Consider the following 23,335-nt stretch of genomic DNA (forward strand, 5'->3'; position numbering starts at 1 on the left):
AATCTGCACAATGCTCAAATTAGCAATGGAAGGTGGGGAGAAATGCTTTCTAAAACATTGGTGGAATAATGCATTTTTTTTTTTTTACCCTTTTCAAAATAGTTTTGAACCAGCTTCCTCTTCCATCACCTTTACCTGCTACAACTACAAAAAGCTTGCTCTTTAATGGACGAATTGCAGAAGAGGTGAACTGCCTTTTGGCCTGTAGAGATGAAAATCTGGTTTCACAGCTTGTGCACAGCCTCAACCAGGTTTCAACAGATCATATGTACGTATTAAAAGTCACTTCACAAATTAATGTCAAAAAGTTTCAGTATAAACTATAGTAGAGGCAGGTTATAGATATTACTGTGTTGTTCTCTCCTAATAAAATGCAAGATTCTGTAATTATTGAACATGGCTGTATATTTTTCAGCAACAGATGGCCACTTATCTATTATTGCGCTGGATTGGATGCCAGCAATAAACTTCAGATTTGGTGCTGTAGAAACTAATTTCAAAGAAGGTGTTTTGAATGGATTTTAAACTAAGAATTATTTTAGAGAACAGGGCACTTAATCAGTGGCCTTGTACTGACAAGATGAAACATCTCACCAGGGTCTACACCCAATTATAATTTATTTGGAGAGATGCGGGAGAGGGCTGGATAAAAATGTACGTATTAGTTCTGAACAATTCTTAAGATTTCATAGAGAAAAAATTCTACTTAGGAAAGAGTTCTGATCTGGGGAAAAGTGGCCCTAACATGAACTCCTAATGAATGTGTGGCTTATTGACCTGATGAAAATAGAGTGAAGACAATATATTAAGTGTTTAAGTAAAGTAATCTTATGGGCAGTAGATAGAACAGTAGTGTAGGTGAGCTTAAGTATCCTGTCCGTTGACCTGCTTTTGGCATGTGAAAGCTGTATTTAATTTAGAGATGTATAATCCATATTTTTTTAAAGCTTGCTCTGAAGAGGAGGTCATAACCAGCTGGCACAGTGTATTCCCATGACACTGAGTTGGGCCTAATCATAACAACTTGATCAAAAGTCCTGTAGGCATTTTTCATAGCTTCTCAAATAAAATAGATCAGATCTGGTGCTCAGTTCTAAAGACAGCCAAGATGGTTGCTCTGATGCCAATTATTGACAGGCAAAATTGAGACAGGCAAAGTGTCTTTCTAATCAGAAACACAGTTGCCAGTATCGAGCCCAAAAGAACAATATAAAGTTTAAAATTTAGCTTCAGAATAAATTGGACAGAGGAATTGGTCAGACAAAACAAGATAATAGATAGCAACACAAAACTGGTTGTGTAGAGAAATTTGAGTAGATTCCATCCATAATTTACAGGATAGCTTACACAAAGATTGAGAGTGACTCTTCATCTTATAGGATTGCAGTATTATTCATTGATACATCACATTAACCACGATGAGCAAAGGATTATTTATTTTTTACAATTTACATACTGCTTAATTACAATTGTCTCTCAGTGGTGTACAAGTAACTCAATACAATGATTTCCAGAACTCAGTGATTCTGGTTGTAACTGTCCAGAGTGCTGCCCATGTACTCTGACATAGAAACATGAGTTGCAACAGTTCCCATTGGAAAGAAAAAAGGATATGTGTTAATGATCTTGTACAAATTGTCAGTTTGGTAACTTCCTGTATTTTTGAAAAAAATCTCATCAGTCCCTGTTTGTTTATCTCCAATGCCAGAGAACTGAAAGATAACCTTGGCAGCGATGATCCAGAAGGAGATATACCAGTCTTGCTGCAGGCTGTCCTGGCAAGGAATCCTAATGTTTTCAGGGAGAAAAGCATGCAAAACAGATACGGGGTACAAAGTGGTGAGAGTTTTTATTCATTTTATTATTTCTAAGCAAGATAATATGCATCTGTGTTACTTTTCATTGTGATACTCTAAACTGATTGTGGATACAATTCAGATTCTTATAGTTGGTTTTCTGTTATTATATGAAAATGTGCTGTGATTCAGATGAATTAGACACAAGAGCATTCACTTTCAAACAAGTGCATCTGTTCCTAGGGGAGTTACTTTTTTATGTTCTTCTGCAGTGCCTAGCATACCACTGGATCTAAGTAAATGTTAAGTAGTACAGCCACTTGAGGTTTATCCTGAGCCAAGTGTTTCAAGGTAGCAACCCAGTCAGATGGTCAGGGTGCTAATAATAATAATAATAATAATAATAATAATAATAATAATATGGTGATTATTATTAGCATAATATCTGACAAACTTTTGCTTTGGCCATTGCTCCATTTCTTTTGGAAGTACTGAGGAAATGAAAAGATGAAGCAAATTGGCAGCTCTAAACTTGCCCATACATTAGTAAGTTCAAATTATGGAGTGGATTTGAAACTATGCACATTATGATTTTGTGTATTGTCTGAATTGAACTATTCTTTTCTGACCTGTAGAATAAAGGGGTGGTATAGTATATTACTTTTTTTTTCTATACCTTCAGCAGTAATCCAGTATTTCATGTGTGCTACATTAAGATAAGCACCTGTAACTGCTCTGAAAAATTGCAGAAAGTTGTAGGGCTATGTATGCCGCTGAGAATGGATTTTGAGATGCTGGCCAATTGTGTGTGTGTGTGTGAGAGAGAGAGAGAGAGAGGGAGAGGGAGAGAGAGGGAGAGATGTTGCTCAGATACCATTGTCATATGCACAAATGTGTTTGATGCTTGTAATACTTTATCTAGATAATAGCAATAGTTGAAGATATTTTGTAATAGTTATGACAACTGGAAAACAAAGCATTGGATTAAATATACAAGTGAGTATATACTTTGATGTGACTTTTAAAACTTTTTTTTTGTTTTAAGGAATGATGATGCCGCAGTACAAACTGTCTCAGAATTCCATGCATGGTAGTCCTGCATCTTCCAATTATCAGCAAACCACTATCTCTCATAGCCCTTCCAGGTAAATGAAGTTTGTAACATAGGATTATAATTTTTTAAGCCTGTTTATAAAACCTATTTAATATTTTGAGTAAGGACTACTGTTTTTCTAAATATTGAAGTGAGGCACTTGGAACCCCAGACAAAATGCATAACTAGATGAACCATAAAAAGATGGCATACAGTATGATGCAAGGCTGTAGGGGTAGGATTCACCAGAGTGTGCATCCAGAATTCAGATATTCAACACTGAGTCCCCAACCTCTACAGAACTGTCTCAGTTACACCTGAAGTAATCCCCCCCCCCCACAAGCAAGCGTCCTTATTGGCAGTTCTCATGTCAACCTTTCCCTTAACAATTGATGCAATATGGGGGTTTAAGCAGCAGGTCACAAGATTATTGCGGGGATGTACATAAACAGAAATTCTGATAGATTCTACGAAATTGCAATTGATTCTCTGTTAAGAAATGTCAGTGAAATAGTAATTTGGACAGCAAAAATTAAAATGAACTTATGAAATACACAAGGACTGTTCTCCAAATATTTGGCAATAAAAGGAATTAATTTGATATGTAATTCAAGGTGTGTTGACTTACTAAGGTCTTGGTATTCTGCAAACAATGCACTTAAAATGCCAGGAAAACTTTTTAGTGCCTTCAATTATAATTTGAGAAGTTATTAGGAAACGCATAGTATAATCAGTTAGAAAAGGTTGCTAGGATATACATGGACAAGGAAAGTACGGTAGTTAAGCACAGTTTATGACATTGGTTTTGAGATTTTCTGTAAGCAGCTTTTACTCAACAGCAGTGCTCACGATTTTATAGTGCTTGCACTTCTTTTTCCAATTTTCATCTACTTGTGTAAAGAAAAGGAGGAAAGTTCTTAATCTTTATAAATTCATTAGTCAGACTTGTTTTTCTAAAATTTTATACAGGGTTCATTACAGATCTTAATGAATAATATATAATGATCTTTAAACAAATCAATTTTAGATTCTCACAGTCTGATCCCCTTGCTCTATCTAAATTATTGGAGGCATATTTGAGAAACCAGTCTGCCAGTAGAAGCTCCACAAGGACTTTCGCTAGTGCAACATTGACTCTTGGGGTGTGGGGTAGAAGAGCTCTCCAGACAGAGGAGGTCTCCAGAAGAGGTCTCCAGGGGAGGAGACCATGGACCTTTCCTCCCTGGGATAATGCTGGTCATTCCAACAGTACAGGACTATTTTAAGAATTTCCGCCTCTGGGAGATCTATATGGCCCTTCCATGAGTTGATTAAGCTTTCTGCTCATGGAAGAGCACCTGTGGGTCCAATCCATTAATTACTAGGAATTGTATTATCTGTTTATTGTATTGTATAGCATCTGTGAAATTATTTAAGGAAAATCATGTTTAGATTGATGTTCATATATGCTTTGTTTGGATTTTATTTACAGTCGATTTGTGCCACCACAAACAAGCTCTGGTAATAGATTTATGGCACCACAAAACAGCCCTGTGCCTAGTCCATATGCTCCTCAAAGCCCTGCAGGATATTTGCCATATTCACACCCTCCAAGTTACACGCCTCACCCGCAGATACAGCAAGGTATTTATTTTCTCTGTGTCTTTGGAATATATATATGTACAGAGTTGGTTTTTGTCACTGTATCACATTCTGATACACTATGCAATCTAAGTACTTCTTCTTATATCAGAAATTCATACCTTACAAGTGGTGAGCATATGGATAATGAAGAAAATATTCAAATGTGCTGCTGGTGACTGTTTGCTTCTAAGAATTAATCTTGAGCATTAAAACTCTTTTTCAGTTGTACTCTAAAACAAAATACCAACACAGACAATAAGATGAAATAATTGCTCCCATTTTTATTTCATAGAATGTATTATGTGTACACAAATTATTATCTTTAAAATAGAGAGTTAGCTAATTTTCCTCTAAATCTTTATTTCCACCTATTTGATAACACAACTTGCAGTTATAAACTATAGTAAGTGGAAAACTTTAATCTTCAAAATAGTTAATTTTATAACTATGAGCCAAAGCTTAAAGCTTGAAGACACGAATTAGTTATGTCAGACCTTTATTTTAACAGTTACAGATGGGTAGCCGTGTTGGTCTGCCATAGTCGAAATAAAAAAATTCCTTCCTGTAGCACCTTAAAGACCAACTAAGTTAGTTCTTGGTATAAGCTTTCGTGTGCATGCACACTTCTTCAGATACACTGAAACCGAAGTTACCAGATCCTTCTATATATTGAGAAGGTGGGGAGGGGTATTACTTAGAAGGGTGGTGGGAATCGGAGATTGGCAGATAGCTGAGATGAGCCTGTTGACGACTCTTAACGACTGTAATAGGTCTTACAGGAAAAGGCAAGGGGTGAGAAGGTGAGAAATGGCTTAGTCATGTATAATGAGATAAGAATCCGATGTCTCTGTTCAGGCCAGGTTTCTCCATTGTTTTAAGTTTGGTAATGAGTTGTAATTCAGCAGCTTCTCTTTCCAGTCTATTTCTGAAATTCCTTTGTAGTAAAACAGCTACTTTGAGATCTTGTATAGAATGTCCTGGGAGATTGAAGTGTTCTCCTACTGGTTTCTCTGTTTTGTGATTCTTGATGTCAGATTTATGTCCGTTTATTCTTTGGCGTAAGGTTTGGCCTGTTTGTCCAATATAGAGAGCTGAAGGACACTGTTGGCATTTGATGGCATACACAATGTTAGACGATGAGCAATTAAATAGTCCCGAGATGGTATGTGTGATGTTGTTGGGGCCAGTAATGGTGTTGTCCGGGTGTATGTGGCAGCAAAGTTGGCATCTGGGTTTATTGCAGGCTCTGGTGCCAGTGTCCGTGTTAAGTCTGGTTGTAGAATTATTGTGGGTTAGGAGTTGTTTAAGATTGGGTGGCTGTCTGTAGGCAATGAAAGGTCTTCCTCCCAGAGCTTGAGAAAGAGAACTGTCATTGTCCAGGAGAGGTTGTAGATCTCTGATGATGCGTTGAACTGTTTTAACTTGGGAGCTGTATGTGATGACTAGAGGTGTTCTGTTATTTTCTTTTTTGGGTCTGTCTTGCAGCAAGTTCTCTCTGGGTATCAGTCTGGCTCTGTTGATCTGTTGTCTAACTTCATCTGCTGGGTATTTTAGTTCTGAGAAGGTTTGCTGTAGATCTCTTAGGTGAGAGTCTCTGTCTGTAGAATTGGAACAGATGCGGCTGTAACGTAGTGCCTGGCTATATACAATGGACTGTTTGGTATGTTTGGGATGGTAGCTAGAGGCATGTAGATATGTTTGTCGGTCAGTTGGTTTACGGTATAAGGTGGTGTCTATGTGTCCATCCTGTATTTTTATAGTAGTGTCCAAAAAATGTATTTCTTGCATAGATTGATTCATTGTAAGGTTGATTGTGGGGTGAAAATCATTGAATTTCTGGTGAAAGGTGTCCAGGGTCTGTTGACCATGTGTCCAGATGATAAAAATATCGTCAATGTATCGTAGGTACAAGAGAGGTTTGAGTGGGTAGGAGTTTAGGAAACGTTGTTCTAAATCTGCCATGAAGATGTTGGCATACTGTGGGGCCATGCGGGTGCCCATTGCTGTGCCGCTGATCTGAAGGAACAGGTCATCACCGAATTTGAAGTTGTTGTGGGTAAGGACAAATTGGCAGAGTTTGGTGGCAAGGTCCGCTGTGGTTTTATCTGAAATGGTGTTCCTTATAGCTTGTAAACCATCGTTGTGTGGGATGTTGGTATACAGAGATTCCACGTCCATAGTAGCTAGTATAGTATTGTTGGGAAGATTATTTAAAGATTGTATTTTCCTCAGAAAATCTGTGGTGTCACGTACATAGCTGGGAGCTCCCAGCTATGTACGTGACACCACAGATTTTCTGAGGAAAATACAATCTTTAAATAATCTTCCCAACAATACTATACTAGCTACTATGGACGTGGAATCTCTGTATACCAACATCCCACACAACGATGGTTTACAAGCTATAAGGAACACCATTTCAGATAAAACCACAGCGGACCTTGCCACCAAACTCTGCCAATTTGTCCTTACCCACAACAACTTCAAATTCGGTGATGACCTGTTCCTTCAGATCAGCGGCACAGCAATGGGCACCCGCATGGCCCCACAGTATGCCAACATCTTCATGGCAGATTTAGAACAACGTTTCCTAAACTCCTACCCACTCAAACCTCTCTTGTACCTACGATACATTGACGATATTTTTATCATCTGGACACATGGTCAACAGACCCTGGACACCTTTCACCAGAAATTCAATGATTTTCACCCCACAATCAACCTTACAATGAATCAATCTATGCAAGAAATACATTTTTTGGACACTACTATAAAAATACAGGATGGACACATAGACACCACCTTATACCGTAAACCAACTGACCGACAAACATATCTACATGCCTCTAGCTACCATCCCAAACATACCAAACAGTCCATTGTATATAGCCAGGCACTACGTTACAGCCGCATCTGTTCCAATTCTACAGACAGAGACTCTCACCTAAGAGATCTACAGCAAACCTTCTCAGAACTAAAATACCCAGCAGATGAAGTTAGACAACAGATCAACAGAGCCAGACTGATACCCAGAGAGAACTTGCTGCAAGACAGACCCAAAAAAGAAAATAACAGAACACCTCTAGTCATCACATACAGCTCCCAAGTTAAAACAGTTCAACGCATCATCAGAGATCTACAACCTCTCCTGGACAATGACAGTTCTCTTTCTCAAGCTCTGGGAGGAAGACCTTTCATTGCCTACAGACAGCCACCCAATCTTAAACAACTCCTAACCCACAATAATTCTACAACCAGACTTAACACGGACACTGGCACCAGAGCCTGCAATAAACCCAGATGCCAACTTTGCTGCCACATACACCCGGACAACACCATTACTGGCCCCAACAACATCACACATACCATCTCGGGACTATTTAATTGCTCATCGTCTAACATTGTGTATGCCATCAAATGCCAACAGTGTCCTTCAGCTCTCTATATTGGACAAACAGGCCAAACCTTACGCCAAAGAATAAACGGACATAAATCTGACATCAAGAATCACAAAACAGAGAAACCAGTAGGAGAACACTTCAATCTCCCAGGACATTCTATACAAGATCTCAAAGTAGCTGTTTTACTACAAAGGAATTTCAGAAATAGACTGGAAAGAGAAGCTGCTGAATTACAACTCATTACCAAACTTAAAACAATGGAGAAACCTGGCCTGAACAGAGACATCGGATTCTTATCTCATTATACATGACTAAGCCATTTCTCACCTTCTCACCCCTTGCCTTTTCCTGTAAGACCTATTACAGTCGTTAAGAGTCGTCAACAGGCTCATCTCAGCTATCTGCCAATCTCCGATTCCCACCACCCTTCTAAGTAATACCCCTCCCCACCTTCTCAATATATAGAAGGATCTGGTAACTTCGGTTTCAGTGTATCTGAAGAAGTGTGCATGCACACGAAAGCTTATACCAAGAACTAACTTAGTTGGTCTTTAAGGTGCTACAGGAAGGAATTTCTTTATTTTAACAGTGTTACTATTAACAGAATTGTAAGTAAAACAACAATTTTAATTACAATTCTGTAAGTTTATATTATTATAAAAAATTATATTATTATATAATTATTATTATACCTTGTGTTTCTGGGGGGCTTCTGACACATATAAAAACATAGTAAAACAAAAGCTGGTGCAACGAAAGTATAGGCTGCAAACAGGTGATTTTTAAAAAATATATTCAAAACAATTCCAATACAAATTCGTACTTTATATGCTGTCCCTAATCATATGTTGCACACAAACATTAAAGTGTACATGTCAGCAATGGATGCAAGATTTTAAATGTGCATGGGATGTTGTCATGCACTTCAGTTATATGGTGACATAGCAAAGAACAGAGTTCCACTTATGCTAGAAAATATTTAAACGTATGCATTCACTCTTCTCTTCTCTTCTCTTCTCTTCTCTTCTCTTATTTCAGCTTCAGTATCCAGTCCCATTGGGATGAGGAATATACATGAAAATAAAGTTACAAGTCAGTTGTCAGGCAATTCAGCTAATCACCATGCTGATAATTCTAGACATGGCTCAAGTGAAGACTACCTGCAAATGGTGCACAGAATAAGCAGTGAAGTATGTAACAAATCATTTTAATGTTTTATAAACATTAAGGCACTGTTCTCTGAAAATAAATAAATAAATAAGTGTGTGTGTATCATCTATTGTGAGTGTGTCTGTGTTTGTGTGGGTGTGAGGTACCTATGCTGTATGTTTTTTGAAAGATGGAAAATTTTGTGCATACAGTTAAAACTTTAGCACAACTTCAGACTTTGTGTCCAGTCTGATTTTATAAATTAGTTCACTGAAAATGATAGAGAGCAGTAGAAACATTGCCTTTGGGTGCTTTTGTTTAATACTGTACTTGAATGACAAATATTTTATGGTAAAGCATTCCTGTATTACTTTTGGTCAAGTAACCTACAAAATGAGATTAGTATTGCTGATCCATAGTATGATGGTTTTTAAAGGAATACTTAAGCTTGTGTGATAACTTGTTGAATTCTTAGTTCCTCACACTTCCTGGTATGTTTCACATATTTTGAAAGCTTTTTTGGGTGCAGGGAGGGCATGATGCAATGTGAAACTTTTCAGGTTCTCAGGGAAATAGCTCCACATTGCATTTACTTTGAGAATGCATCACTGTAGCCCTAAACTGTTGATGGTGAGCCAGAGCTGTTTCATTCCCCTGGATGTGAGAGAAATAGAGTATCCCTCCTCGTCCTTTTGTAGTACTAGTTTTCCTCCCCTACTTCCTCCAAGCTCTTTAAAAAAGCTGGAGAAAGAGATGGAGGAGTGTTTTCTTCTCAATTGAGATTAAGTTTGCTAAGAAATGTTTTTCTCTTTAGCCTATGATTTGAACCACAAAATTTAGTAATGCTTTGTTCATAATTCTTAACTTTAATAGCTCGATTGTACTACTATATGATGAATGCTTTTATTTTCATATACAGTGGTACCTTGGGTTACAAACACCTTGGGTTACAAACACTTCAGGTTACAGACTCCGCTAACCCGGAAGTAATACCTTGGGTTAAGAACTTTACCTCAGGATGAGAAAAGAAATCGCGCGCCAGTGGCGTGGCAGCAGTGGGAGGCCCCCTTAGCTAAAGTGGTACCTCAGGTTAAGAACAGTTTCAGGTTAAGAGCAGACCTCCGGAATGAATTAAGTTCGTAACCAGAGGTACCACTGTAAAATGAAGTCCTTGTTGTTGCTAATATGTGGCATGACAGAGAAATTGCACTGGTAATTATCCTTGTGGCAACTTCATAAAAAGCAAAAACAGGAAGTCATTGAAAAAATTGCTCCTTTCTAATAATCCACTAATATGATCTCTAGGAGGGTGATTCTTCAGTAAGGAACACTGCATCGTTTTCCTTGAGATCACCACAGTCCGTATGTTCTCCTGCTGGAAGTGATGGAACCCCTAAAGGTAACTGTATGACTCTTTGATACTGTTGTAGATAAGAAACCTAGATCTGTGCCAAAAGTTCAGGACAAAGAAAGTTCAGGACAGAAAACTTTTGGATTTCTAACAATAACAGGACTATGTTAGATGAAAGACTAACTCAACAATAACTTTTGATACACCTTGAAAATTGACAGTCTTTCAACACATTGCCCATGTGGAGGGCTAAAGTGTATTTCAAGAGATTTCACTGTATCATAGTTTAAATCTATAGTTATTTTTAAGAAAATACAAATAATACGGTATATTTATTCAGGATATTCCTGATTACCTTCTACATCAAAAAAACCTCCAGATTCATAACTGTTTATAACCCTCATACTGCTTAGAGTTTGGCCTATCAAGCAGCTTGCAGCTTGCAAAGCCATCTATTTTTTCTCCCTCCCTCCCTCTTTTCTTTTTATTTTACAGTGATGGGAAGGGCTTGGAGGGCCACCTGGTCTGATGCCTATAACTTAAATGAAGCCTTTTCCAATATGCCTTTTACTACAGCTCCCATCAGCTCTAATCATCATGGTCAGTGGTTGGAGTTGATGGGAGTTTTAGTCTATAACATGTGCAGGGCACCAGGTTGGGCAAGTCTGGCTTTAGTGGGTCACAGGTTTTGCAGGCCTGCCTCACAGAGTTGGACACTGAAAAAATAAATATCAGGATTCTTTACCTTACTTCCTGCCCTCAAAAATTGTTATTCAAGCTTGGTCAACACTAATTCCTGATGAAACTGAAAATCCAAAAAGTTGAAAAAACAATTCCAATTAGAAGTTTTAAAAAACTAAGAACATGTACCTTTTGTCAGTACATATTCACTATGTACTTTTTCTTCATGATACCATTAATTTTTTAGTCACATTGTTGGGAAAGAAACATGTTTAGACCACTTGTTGGCTTAATAGTTTAGCTGAGCTCAGATATATAGTTAGTTGCTGTACAACCTGAAGAATTTATAATATTCGGTTACATCTTTTGTTGAATGCAACTCCTCTTTCTTTCCTTTACATCATAAAGATATTGTATGTAGGAAATGTCTTCTATGTACATTAATGTGTTTGAATGTGCGGCAGACTGCTTTCTAATATTTTCTGAAGTTACAGAACTCCAGCACTGCCTGTCTTAAATAAAACCTTTATCTCTATTGTTGATGTATAGTGCTATAATCCCCCCCCCCCCATGGTATTGCTGCCCTTCTACCAGTGTTAATTAATTTTTGCGGTGATAGATAAAGCTCCCTTTATCCCTGGCAGCTAAATGCATCACTAAATAAGAAGGTCACCCGTGCAATCTAGGCAAGGAGAAGGGTGTTCCATAACATGAGAATCCAACACCAAGAGCACGTTTTGTTCTCCATCCTGTTTATTTTCAACCTGTTTAGTGACAAGATGTACATTAAGAGTGCTAGTAAGGGGCAGATTGAGTTGACCGTAGAGATTATTACTGGACAAAGAAGGCAGCCCCTTAGACAGTCAGATATAGATAGTATCTAAAAAAGAAATTATTGTATGTTCATAATGTTTATGTTTTTGTTTATAATCTGCACTTTCATAAAATATAGCAGGGTAGATTACAACACACAAAATATGGTGAAATTGATCTTAAAAACAGACATAAAGCATAATTAAAAATATCAACAGATACTGGTTAAAAAGAAAAAATCGGCCTGCCTGAACAGTACTGTTTTCAGAATACTTCTGAAGGCAGGCAGGAATGGTTCTCCTTGAACTGCTACAGGTGTGCAGTTTTACAGGACAGGGCCTCCCACACTAAAGGCTTTGACTCCTAGTGAAGGCCAAACCTGTTGAGGCCCTCCATCTCACTGTGGAATGATGAGATGCAAAGGGCCGTTGACACAATTTTTACCAAGTTAACTCAAAGCAACTTACAATATATAAACAAATGCATACATTAAAACTGGAATTAAAAAACCCAAAAAATATGAAAGTCAGTTTTTCAAAAGCTGGGAAAAAACATCGCACCCATTCAAGGAAGCCATAGATAATTAAAAGCCAAATGCCTTTTTTTTTTTTGTTGGCTGGCGCCTAAAGATATGTGATGATAGCACCAGCTGAGTTTCTCTGGGGAGAGCATTCCACAAGTATGGAACTACCACCGAGAGGGCCCATTCTCATGACTCCACTCTCTGGACCTCCCATGGAGCAGGGTGGATGGGGGGGTACCTGAAGAAGGGCCTCAGATTATGATTACAGGTTCCACCAGTACATATGGGGAAAGGTGGTCCTTAGTCACATAAAGCTTTATAGGCCAAAACCAGCACTTCGAATTGGGCCTGGAAACTAATTGGGAGCCAGTAAAGTTGGGTCAGGATTGGTTTTATGGGCTCAGATTGTCATGCACTTGTGAGCAAATTGGTTGCTAAATTGTGCACCAGCTGCAGTTTCCAAACTGCATGCAAAAGCAGCCCCACAAATAATGCATGGTAGTAATCTAATGTATAGGTCAACAGAGCATAGACAACAGAAGTTGGACTAAAGGTAAAAGGCAAAGGACCCCTGGACGGTTAAGTCCAGTCAAAGGTGTCTATGGGGTGCAGTGCTCATTTCTTTTCAGCCAAGGTAGCCGGCATTTGTCTACTTGCACTGGTGTGCTTTCGAACTGCTATGTTGGCAGAAGCAGGGACAGAGCAATTGGATCTCACCCCATTACACAGATTCGAACCACCGACCAACCGATCGGCAAGCCCATGAAGCCCAGTGATTCAGACCACAGTGCTACCCGCTGTTGGACTATCCATGTCCAGATAGGGGAGTACAGTGGTGCCTCGCAAGACGAAATTAATTCGTTCCGCGAGTTTTTTCGTCTAGCGAATTTTTCGTCTTGCGAAGCACGAAATCCCATAGGAATGCATTGAAATTCAATTAATGCGTTCCTATGGTCAAAAAAAGTCCAAACAAAGCCAAATTTGGTACAACAAGAGTTTATTAAGTGCTCTTTAAAGTCACACATACTGTAAAGAGCATTTCAAAAATTGAAGGAACAATAAATTAAGTTTCTAAACATGACAGAAAAACATTTAAAAATCAACAAAGTGTACAGTACATTTTCTAAGACTCTGGGGGACAACTCGAAGAAGGTTCCTCTTCCACTCTTTGCTTCTTGCTGAAGAACCTGTCCATGGTCTGCTGCTTCATCCGCCTTTTCAGCACCTCCCTGAAAGGCGACATGACCCTCGTATCAAAAGTGTTCGCAAGGTCATGTACCACGTGCTTCTCAGGGTGGTGCCGCTGTGCAAAAGCCTGCACATCCTTCCACTTCAGGCAAATGTCCCTCAGTTCTTTGGAGGACAGCCGTTCCTCAGTTGCTTCCTCCTCTTCCAGCGAGGCCTGCTCCTGCGCAGCCTCTGCCTGCAGTTCGACCAGCTCCTGGGTGGTCAGCTCCTCCACCAGCTCGCTGATGTCCTCCTCTGTGACCTCCAGGCCCATGGTCCTCCCCAAGGCAACAATGTCCTGCACCACTGTTGACTCTGGTGCATCAGAGTCACTTGGTGCCACACAGTCCGGCCACAGGCTGCGCCAAGCGCAATGCAAATTTCTCTGGCTGATCCCGTTCCAGGCCGTGGTGATCATCTTCAAGCAGGTGACGATGTCGAAGTGGTCCTTCCAGAATTCCCGCAGGGTGATAGTGGTGCAATCAGTCACCTCGAAGCATCGCCTGAAAAGCTCCTTGGTGTAGAGTTCTTTGAAATTGGCGATGACCTGCTGATCCATCGGCTGGAGCAGTGGCGTGGTGTTAGGCGGCAGGAACATGATGCTGATGAAGCTGAACTCCTCCAACAAGTCCTCCTCAAGGCCTTTAGGATGAGCAGGAGCATTGTTCATCAGAAGCAAAGCTTTCAGCGGCAGGTCGTTGTCCAGCAGGTACTGTTTGACAGCAGGGCCAAAAGCAAGATTGACCCAGTCCACAAACAGCACACGTGTGACCCAAGCCTTACTGTTGGATCGCCACATGACACTCAGCTGCTCCTTGTCAACCTTGTGTTTCTTGAAGGCCCGTGGGTTCTCCGAGTGGTACACCAGCAGGGGCTTGATCTTCAGGTCGCTGCTTGCGTTGGCACAGAAGAGCAGGGTCAGACGGTCCTTCATGGGCTTGTGGCCAGGCAACTTGGCCTCCTCCTGTGTGATGAAAGTCCTTTTGGGCATCCTCTTCCAAAACAGCCCGGTCTCGTCGCAGTTGAAGACCTGCTGTGGAACGTAGCCCTCCGTCTTCACAACCTCCAGGAACTCTGCTGCAAAGTCTTCAGCCGCAGAAACATCAGAACTGGCAGCCTCTCCCTGCCTGAGCACGCTGTGGATTCCAGATCTTGTCTTGAACCGGTCAAACCAGCCTCTGCTTGCCTTGAAGACTTCTGGCTCACCTGAGGTTCCTGGCTGTTCCCGGACGAGGTCTGCGTGCAAGGCCTTGGCCTTCTCACAAATGACGGCCTCAGTCACTGTGTCCCCTGCACGCTGCTTCTCTTCTAACCAGATGAGCAGCAACTTCTCGACCTCCTCCAGAACAGCTGGGCGGTTCTTCACGATCCTGGTGACTCCCTTGGCTGCATCAGTCGCAAGGATCTTCTCCCTCATCTTCAGGATGGTCCCGATGGTCGATGGGATTCCTCCCGTACTCCCTGGCGAGGTCTGTCACACGCATTCCACCGTCGTGCTTCCGGATGATCTCCTTCTTCATTTCCAGCGTAACCTTCTCCTTCTTCCCCTCGCCGGCCTCTGCAGCAGCAGTCTTCTTGGGTCCCATGGCAGCACAGCTCCTACCTGCGCACCCCCCCCCCAAAAAAATCAGTGCTTCACATCCAAAAAATTCAAAAGCACCCAGCCACCCATCACACAGAAATTCAAATCCAGATTTTTTTTAAAAAAACAGCAGAGTGGCCCAATGGTCACAAAAAATCATAAAAATGCAGAAAAAAACACACAAGCTTCCAGATTCTTGCAAACCCCTCCCCAACACCAAGTCCTTGAATTCCAAACACCCCAACCCAAAATCCAAAACCCCCCAAAAAAGTTTTAAAAGTTTAACTTACCAAATGGCTGCAAAAGAACTTTTTGAAAAGCTTCAAAAATCACCAAAGTCTTCAAAAACCTCAAAAAAGGCTACCACACTGCGTGCTATGAGTTGCTCCTCGAAGTCAAGTCGCAACTGCACCTCTTCACCTCTGGGTATTAACGGTTTTACGAAAAAGGAAACAAACTTGCAAGACGTTTTCGTCTTGCGAAGCAAGCCCATAGGGAAATTCGTCTTGCGAAGCACCTCAAAAAACGAAAAACCCTTTCGTCTAGCGAGTTTTTCATCTTGCGAGGCATTCATCTTGCGGGGCACCACTGTAACTGCACCTCCTGTTGAAACTGATGGAAGCAGCATGACCAAGACCACTTGAGCCTCAAGTGACAGTAATGGATCCAGAAGTACCACCAAGCTATGAACCTGCTCCTTCAGAGGGAATGTAACCCTATCCAGAGAAGGCCACCTCCCATTCACCAGTCTAGGGAACCATCCACTAATGGTGCCTCGGTCTTCTCTGGATTGAGCTTCAGTTTATTGGCTCTCATCCAGTCTATTAATGAGGCAAGACATTGGTCCAACATATCCACTGCTGCAGCTGAAGATATAAAGAAGATGAGCTGTGCATCAATAGCATATTGCTGATAATGTACTCAAGACTTGAGATGACCCCACTCAGTGATTTCCTGCAGATGTCGAACAACATGGGGAATTAATCTGAATTCTCTGGAACCCCACATTGAAGACTTCATGGGACCGGATGACACTCCCCAAGCACCACCTTCTGGAAACAATCATCCAAGTAGTATTGGAACTACTACACAGTGATGCCACCTACCCCCAACTCAGACAGCCATTCCAGAAAGATAACGTGGTCAGTGGTATTGAAAGCTGAGATTAAAGACAAATAATGGGCACACACATTCTCCCAACAGAAGTCAAAATACAGGATGACCAAAGCAGTTTCCATCAGGATCCCTAAGTCTCAAAGAGCAGACTATCTTAATCGCTCCCCCACCCTTGCAGTGGGGATACTGCTAGCTTCACTAGGAAGTCCAATCTTCACTAGGAAGTGGTCTGACCATGACAACAGAGGCACAGAGACACCCACCTGCTGCTATTTCTAGACCACCCCTTTCCCCACTTGGAGCAAAGACAAAGTAAAGGGTATCTGAGACAGCTGCCATGGAGGCCATGAAATTGTGAGCTGCTCCAACTGCAGGCTTGGCATGCTTGTTGACCACCCAGAACTATTGTCTGAGATTCCTACAACACCACGCCCAAGACTTGCTCAGTCAGGGCAGCTTGGTGGGTGGTACAACAACAGCATGCCTAATGTGTCCCTAAGTCCCAGAGTCAGATGCAGACCCTCTGGTCCAGCCCTGGGGCATAGAGATTTCCGGATGAGGGAGAATGAACTTTGATGAACCACAGTAATCCCATCTCTCTAGCCTGGGTTGGTGCTGCACTGAGTACACAGTGGGACAGAACTGGGAAAGATATGGCTCACCCTTCTCTCCTGCTCACACCTTATTGTGAAAAGGATTTCATGGAGTTGGAAAATATTCAGAAAAGGGTAACCAAAATGATCAAGGGGATAGAGCAAATCCTCTATAAGGAAAGGTTGCAAGATTTGGGACTTCATTGTTTACAGAAAACGCGACTAAGAGGTTACATGATAGAAGTTTATAAAATTATGCATGGCATAGAGAAAGTGGATAGATGAAAGTTTTTCTCCCTCTCTCATAACACTAGAACTTGCAGACATACAAGAAGCTGAATGCTGGAAGATTCAGCAAATGTAAAAAGAGTACTTCTTTACATATTGCGCCATTAAACTAAGGAATTAACTCCCACAGGAGGCAGTGATGGCTCCCGTCTTGGATGGCTTTAAAAGAGGATTTGACAAGTTCAGGAGAGGGAGTCAGTAGAGCTTTCAATGGCTACTAGCAATGATGGCTGTGCCATCAGTAATGGTTATGAATACTAGTTTTTGGAAACCACAGGAGGGAATGGTGCTCTTGTGCTTGGGTCCTGCTTGTTGGTTTCCCACAGGCATCTGATTGGCCACTGTGAGAACAGGATGCTGGACTAGATAGGTGACTTAACTGATCCAGCAGGCTCTTCTTATATTCTTTTTTCTTGGTAATGCACACCCTGGTCAGCACCTTTATCAACAATTAGATCATGTGTGAGCATGGTCTTATTATTCATTACCTTGAATTTAGCAACAGCACCACTTAGCTATTGAGCACAGTGGATGAGCACCCAACAGTGTCATGGGGCTGTGGAGAGGCAGATACAAGCACCAGATTCAAGTTGTCTCCATTGTCTGCACCCTTTGTGATGCCTACCATTCCCTTCGATTCCCATTATTAAATGGTGCATGTTTATTCCATGCTTTTAAAAAGTATTTTCTTTGCCTTAGCTTGTTTAACTGATACTTCCTGAGAAGTGGTTGAAAAATGGAATAGTTGTGATTTGATACCAAGTTCCAGCATTAAAAGTCCAGTTATTTGACATCCAAGAATAGGTGGGCACTAGATGAAGAAACAAAGCCTAAATAATCACAAGCTAATCAAATGGTTAGCATTTGTCCTAACATATTTGCAGATCTTGCATGATAGGAGCCATATATGTTGATCACATTTTATAGTTGGCATTAAAGGTAAAGGTAAAGGGACCCCTGACCATTAGGTCCAGTCGTGACCGACTCTGGGGTTGCAGCGCTCATCTCGCTTTATTGGCCGAGGGAGCCGGCGTACAGCTTCCGGGTCATGTGGCCAGCATGACTAAGCCGCTTCTGGCGAACCAGAGCAACACACGGAAACGCCGTTTACCTTCCCTCTGGAGCGGTACCTACTTATCTACTTGCACTTTGACGTGCTTTGAAACTGCTAGGTTGGCAAGAACAGGGACCGAGCAACAGGAGCTCACCCCGTCACGGGGATTCGAACCGCCGACCTTCTGATCGGCAAGTCCTAGGCTTTGTGGTTTAACCCACAGCGCCACCCGTGTCCCACACAGTTGGCATTAGAAGAAGGTTCATGGGAATGGATAACCACTACTTTGCTTGTAGGTGGCAGACAATCTTTTTTCTTCAAAGGCTTGAATATTAGTTTAAATTTATATCACCCTTTTGTTGCACTGTATTAGACCAAAGGCATGCCTTTAATACCATTATTTTTAAAAATGGCAGGCTAGTTCTTACCCCTAAAATATTAGAGAGGGGTGTGTGTGTGATCATTCTTTAAAAGAAGTAAAAGTGTTGATGCCAACAAACCAATTTTTTGACTTTAAGAATGTTTCTGTTTGTCCTGATCCAGGGAAAATTCTGAAACAGACTTCTGTATGTTTATGTTATGCAGAGGCTCATCCAGGCTCACTCAAACTGGCTGAATGAATTTTTATACACACACTAGGATGTGGATGTTCACTGAGGCACCACTTGCTATGCGTGACTAGTTTGCTGTGGGTAGAGCTGGAACCAGGGCCTTTAGCTCTTGTGTTTCCTTTTTAAGGAAAGTTTGAATTGGTTAACCAGTGTATGAAGACTAATAGCAAACTTTAAATGCTTATTGATTTTGTTTCAACCCTAGAGTGGCATTAAGTTTATGATACGCTACCTTGTAAATTAGATCTTTACAGTGTCTGTTATGCTGCATGTATGTTGCAGAGATGATCCGTTCTCTAGCTCCATATGATCGTCAAGTGTATTTAAACTGTTATGCCTTGAATTGGAGGCAAGGTTGACTAGATTGATAATCTTCATAAGGTTTGTATTCTGCAAAACTGCTGATCTTCTAGAATTTCTAGACTGGTGGAAACCATTCTGCCTTGGAAAAAGTTGTTAGGGACGGAATAAGAAAATCAACACTTTGTAGGGGTCACACTTTTTTCAAGAGTGAAGAGCAGCATCAGTCCACAAACATGAAGAATGATCAGGAGTTTTCCTCATGATAAAAATAAAGGAGAAATAAAAGAAAATCCTGTATGGCATGTAAAACTTTGTTTCTTGGTGTCTTGCCTTCATCTTATACTCACATTTTAAGTAGAAGATGGACCTTTTGAATGAACTTATATTTTTACTTGGAGACTTTTGAACTGGTCTTCGGCCGTAACAAATTATTATTATTATTATTATTATTATTATTATTATTATTATTCTACTTGGAGACATTAAATATTGCCCCTAGAAGTTTCTGGCTTGCCTGAGGACCACTTAGATAATAAATAAATTTTGTTATACTTTACTTCCAAGTTATTAAAAAAGTACTTGTACTAATATAATTGAGAAGGCATTAAACTCATTTAATAACTCATTTAACTCTATGGAATAATAGTTTTGGGGTCATCTGTACTTGGACAATATACTCACTGAAACATATTGTAATGGTTTGTGTGACTAGTGACTTCTCAATACTAAATCAACAAAGTTTTTATTCTTTCATTCATTGCCATGCAGAAAAAGCTGACATGTTTTGCATTCCAGTGTGTTGTTACATGGGATATTCATTTTTCTATATATACAAGTATGTGAATTAATTTCTGGATACTAGGTGAGGGCTTGAAAAATCCCTTCCAACTGTGACCAGTCCCATCTAAAGGGGGAAAAGAAATATGAAGGCGCCATCTGGAGTGATTTGTTTCTTCAATTAGTGGAAATATCTCATATAGTGGCAAAACTTATACTTTTAGGATCCCCAAATATGTACTATATTGTCACACTTTTATGGATGGGGAAACATCACAGTGAAGGTGAATTTCAACTATAGAGACTGCAGAATATTTGCTTAATAGAGGTGAAGCACCATCCTGAGACTCACAGGATCATCTTAAGAGAAGACTTATTAGTACTTTGGGGAAAAGAAGCATAAATACCAAAGTGATGTAGATTTACTACCTGACTAGTGGATTATCTATTAACAAGCAAACTGATGAAGCGGTGAGCCTTTGCAAAGTTTTGGATTACTCCTGAACCTGAAAGTTGCTGATACCAAAGAAGCTGAGTCACCTGTTGTTGGATGTATTGAGGCTGCACATGAACATGAGGCTAGAGAAGCAATTGAAAATGTCCCTGCTCATGGGAGAGTGCTTGGCTAAGGATAAATCACTCATAGACGCTATCAGACAGATCATGCTGCCTAGTGAAATATCTGGAAAAGGGGGCTCTTGCATCTCTGTAGAGTATACTTACAAGTTTGAATTGATGCCTGGTCATCAACACAATCCAAATTTCTGCAAGCCCCACCTACAATCATCTGCAAAAGCATTCTTCAGAAGACAAGACTGTTTATAACCATCCTAAATTCAGCAAAATTCTCTACTGGTAACTTAAATAACAAATATTGCAACATCTCTGAGTTAGATGGGACCTAACTGAGTCAACTAGCCCAACTCCCTTTCTGGTAAAAGATAACTGTATGTAAAGCATCCTTATTTGATGCTTATCATTGAAAAATAATAATAATAGGAGAGGAATTCTTCAATCTTCCTGTGCAGCTTTTTCAATTGCTGGATTTATTGTATCACAAAGTAGCGGAACAGTATGGATCCCTAATTTAAAAAAAAGCTAATTGCTTTCTGAGAATGAGTTCATATAAGTACTTTGAGTGCTGTTATATTAAATAGTGTGTGTTTATCTGATGTTCTAACTGTGCAGCCTTCTCAGATGTACTTAAAAAATACACACCCTAAGATGTAGAGCAAAATTTAGAATGTGATTGGTGATTCCCGAAGTTCAGCGCTAGTTGGTAATCCCTGTGACACTTTCCCCTGGGGCTGCAAGCCCTTTTTGCAGCTACAGTGCTGCCCTAGAGAAGTAAATGCTTCCTTTGGAATGTAGAGTTTGGGGCATTACAGATTAATCACTATTAATAGATTGTGTCTCTTGCAAAAACATGCTATCAAGGCTGACAAATTTACAGGCTGGAAAATGTAGAAATGGCAGTAAATAACTGCAAAAATGCAAAGGGAAAGAAGATGAATAAAGCATACAGAGAGAGGCAGAGATCCATGTTTTTAATGTGGACTCTATTTTAAATTTAACATTATTGCATTACTTGTATAAACCTGAAGACCTAAGTAATTTGAGTTTGAATATGACTTCTGTTAGTTCACAGAATGTGACCTATCTGCTACTGTGTTTAAAGCATTCAGTTGCTGGCAGTACCATGAACTACTACAAATTCTCTATCACTGTGCTTCACTAGCAGAAAATACAGCCGTGGCATACAATTTAATCACCCTTTTCTACCTCTGTACTTAAGTAGAGGAAGAACCTTATATGAGGAAATTTTTGTGGATGTTAAACTTTGTGTGTTACTTCAGACACTTTTTAGATAGCACAGAAGGGTAGTGAGTAGTGTGTCAGTGCAAATGAATGCTTTTAATTAGTATAGGATGTAATGGCAAATGGACTTTACCAACATCTTTCACATAACTGGTTAATCTTGGGGGGGGGGGTAGTTAACAAACAATAACAGTAGGCAACATGGCTAAAGCAATACTTTCAGCTGTTTGTAAGTAGAAAATGTATTGGTATGTAAAAATTATGCCAGACTCATGTGAGAGGCCTGTTCCAGTTGCTGAAAGAGGCAAAACCAGCTAATCTATTAGAGTCATTTTCCTTTCTCAGATCCTTAAGAGTAGGGAACTCGCATGACGCTGCATGTGTGTGTGTATGTGTGTATGGATATGTGTTAGTTGCAGTCCAATTTGCTGTCTACAGCTCATTATTTTGGGCTTTGATCACTGGACTCTAGTGAGAAGCTAGCTATCTTTAAACTTTGTTCTCCCCCATGGCCTTGGATGCATTTTGATTAACTCCATTCTTTAATAGTTGAAGCCCTGCCCCGGTTGAGCACAGTCCCAAAATGGTTTCTACCTCTTGGTACCTCTCATGTTAGATGTGGATTGCTAAATTGCTAGGAGTTACAGGCATCTTTTACTGCAGATATTATAGGTGGGTTATAGTGAATATTACAGACCTCAATATTCCTCTAAACTGAGTTTTTGCCATTTTGTAAGTGCAAATATCTGTACAAGTACAAATTACTAATAAAGACTATTTTTGTGTGCTTTCATAGAAATGTGAACCAACATAACTGTTCAGTTTTTCTGAATTATTATTCTAGGATCAAGACCACCTTTAATACTTCAGTCTCAGCCTCCACCTTACTCATCACCTAGAGATGTTCCCCCAGACATATTATTAGATTCTCCTGAAAGAAAGCAAAAGAAACAAAAGAAAATGAAGTTAGGCAAGGATGAAAAAGACCAGACTGAAAAAGCTGCAATGTATGATATCATTAGCTCTCCATCTAAGGACTCTACTAAACTTACGTTAAGACTTACTCGTGTAAGATCTTCAGATATGGACCAGCAGGATGATATGCTTTCTGGTTTGGAAAACAGTAACGTGTCAGAAGGGGACATTTCCTTTAATGTGCAGTATCCAGGACAGACTTCTAAAACACCAGTTACTCCACAGGATATTAATCGCCCATTAAATGCTGCTCAGTGTTTGCCGCAGCATGAACAAACAGCATTCCTTCAGGCACAACAAGTGCCTGTTTTACAGCCGAACACTTCCGTTTCTGCAAAACAACCTCAAAATCCTTTGGTACAGACGCATCAACAGGTTTCACAACATGGAACTATCACGCCATATGATGAAGTAGAATTGGATGCATTGGCTGAAATTGAACGGATAGAACGGGAATCAGCTATTGAAAGGGAACGGTTTTCAAAAGAAGTGCAAGACAAAGGTAAAACTGTTGCGTATGTGCTGTATTTATATTTAATCAAATTTCCTATCCCCTAGAAG

General features: G+C 40.3%; 1 protein-coding gene across 3 annotated transcripts in view; it reads left to right on the top strand.

Annotated features, from left to right (window-relative positions):
- The window catches only part of NIPBL (NIPBL cohesin loading factor), a 129,238-nt gene that overhangs the window by 55,304 nt on the left and 50,599 nt on the right, over nucleotides 1-23,335 (top strand). For 2 of the 3 annotated variants that reach the window (XM_080972171.1, XM_080972172.1), the window contains exons 3-9: nucleotides 103-268; nucleotides 1,709-1,839; nucleotides 2,842-2,941; nucleotides 4,361-4,512; nucleotides 8,952-9,103; nucleotides 10,368-10,461; nucleotides 22,644-23,276. In XM_080972171.1, coding sequence (XP_080828297.1) covers nucleotides 103-268; nucleotides 1,709-1,839; nucleotides 2,842-2,941; nucleotides 4,361-4,512; nucleotides 8,952-9,103; nucleotides 10,368-10,461; nucleotides 22,644-23,276 — 1,428 coding nt within the window. The remainder of the gene's footprint in view (nucleotides 1-102; nucleotides 269-1,708; nucleotides 1,840-2,841; nucleotides 2,942-4,360; nucleotides 4,513-8,951; nucleotides 9,104-10,367; nucleotides 10,462-22,643; nucleotides 23,277-23,335) is intronic. The other variant, XM_080972173.1, reaches the window with a different exon arrangement.

Source organism: Podarcis pityusensis (assembly GCF_964106645.2).
Source record: "Podarcis pityusensis genome assembly, chromosome: 11".
Lineage (NCBI taxonomy): Eukaryota > Metazoa > Chordata > Lepidosauria > Squamata > Lacertidae > Podarcis > Podarcis pityusensis.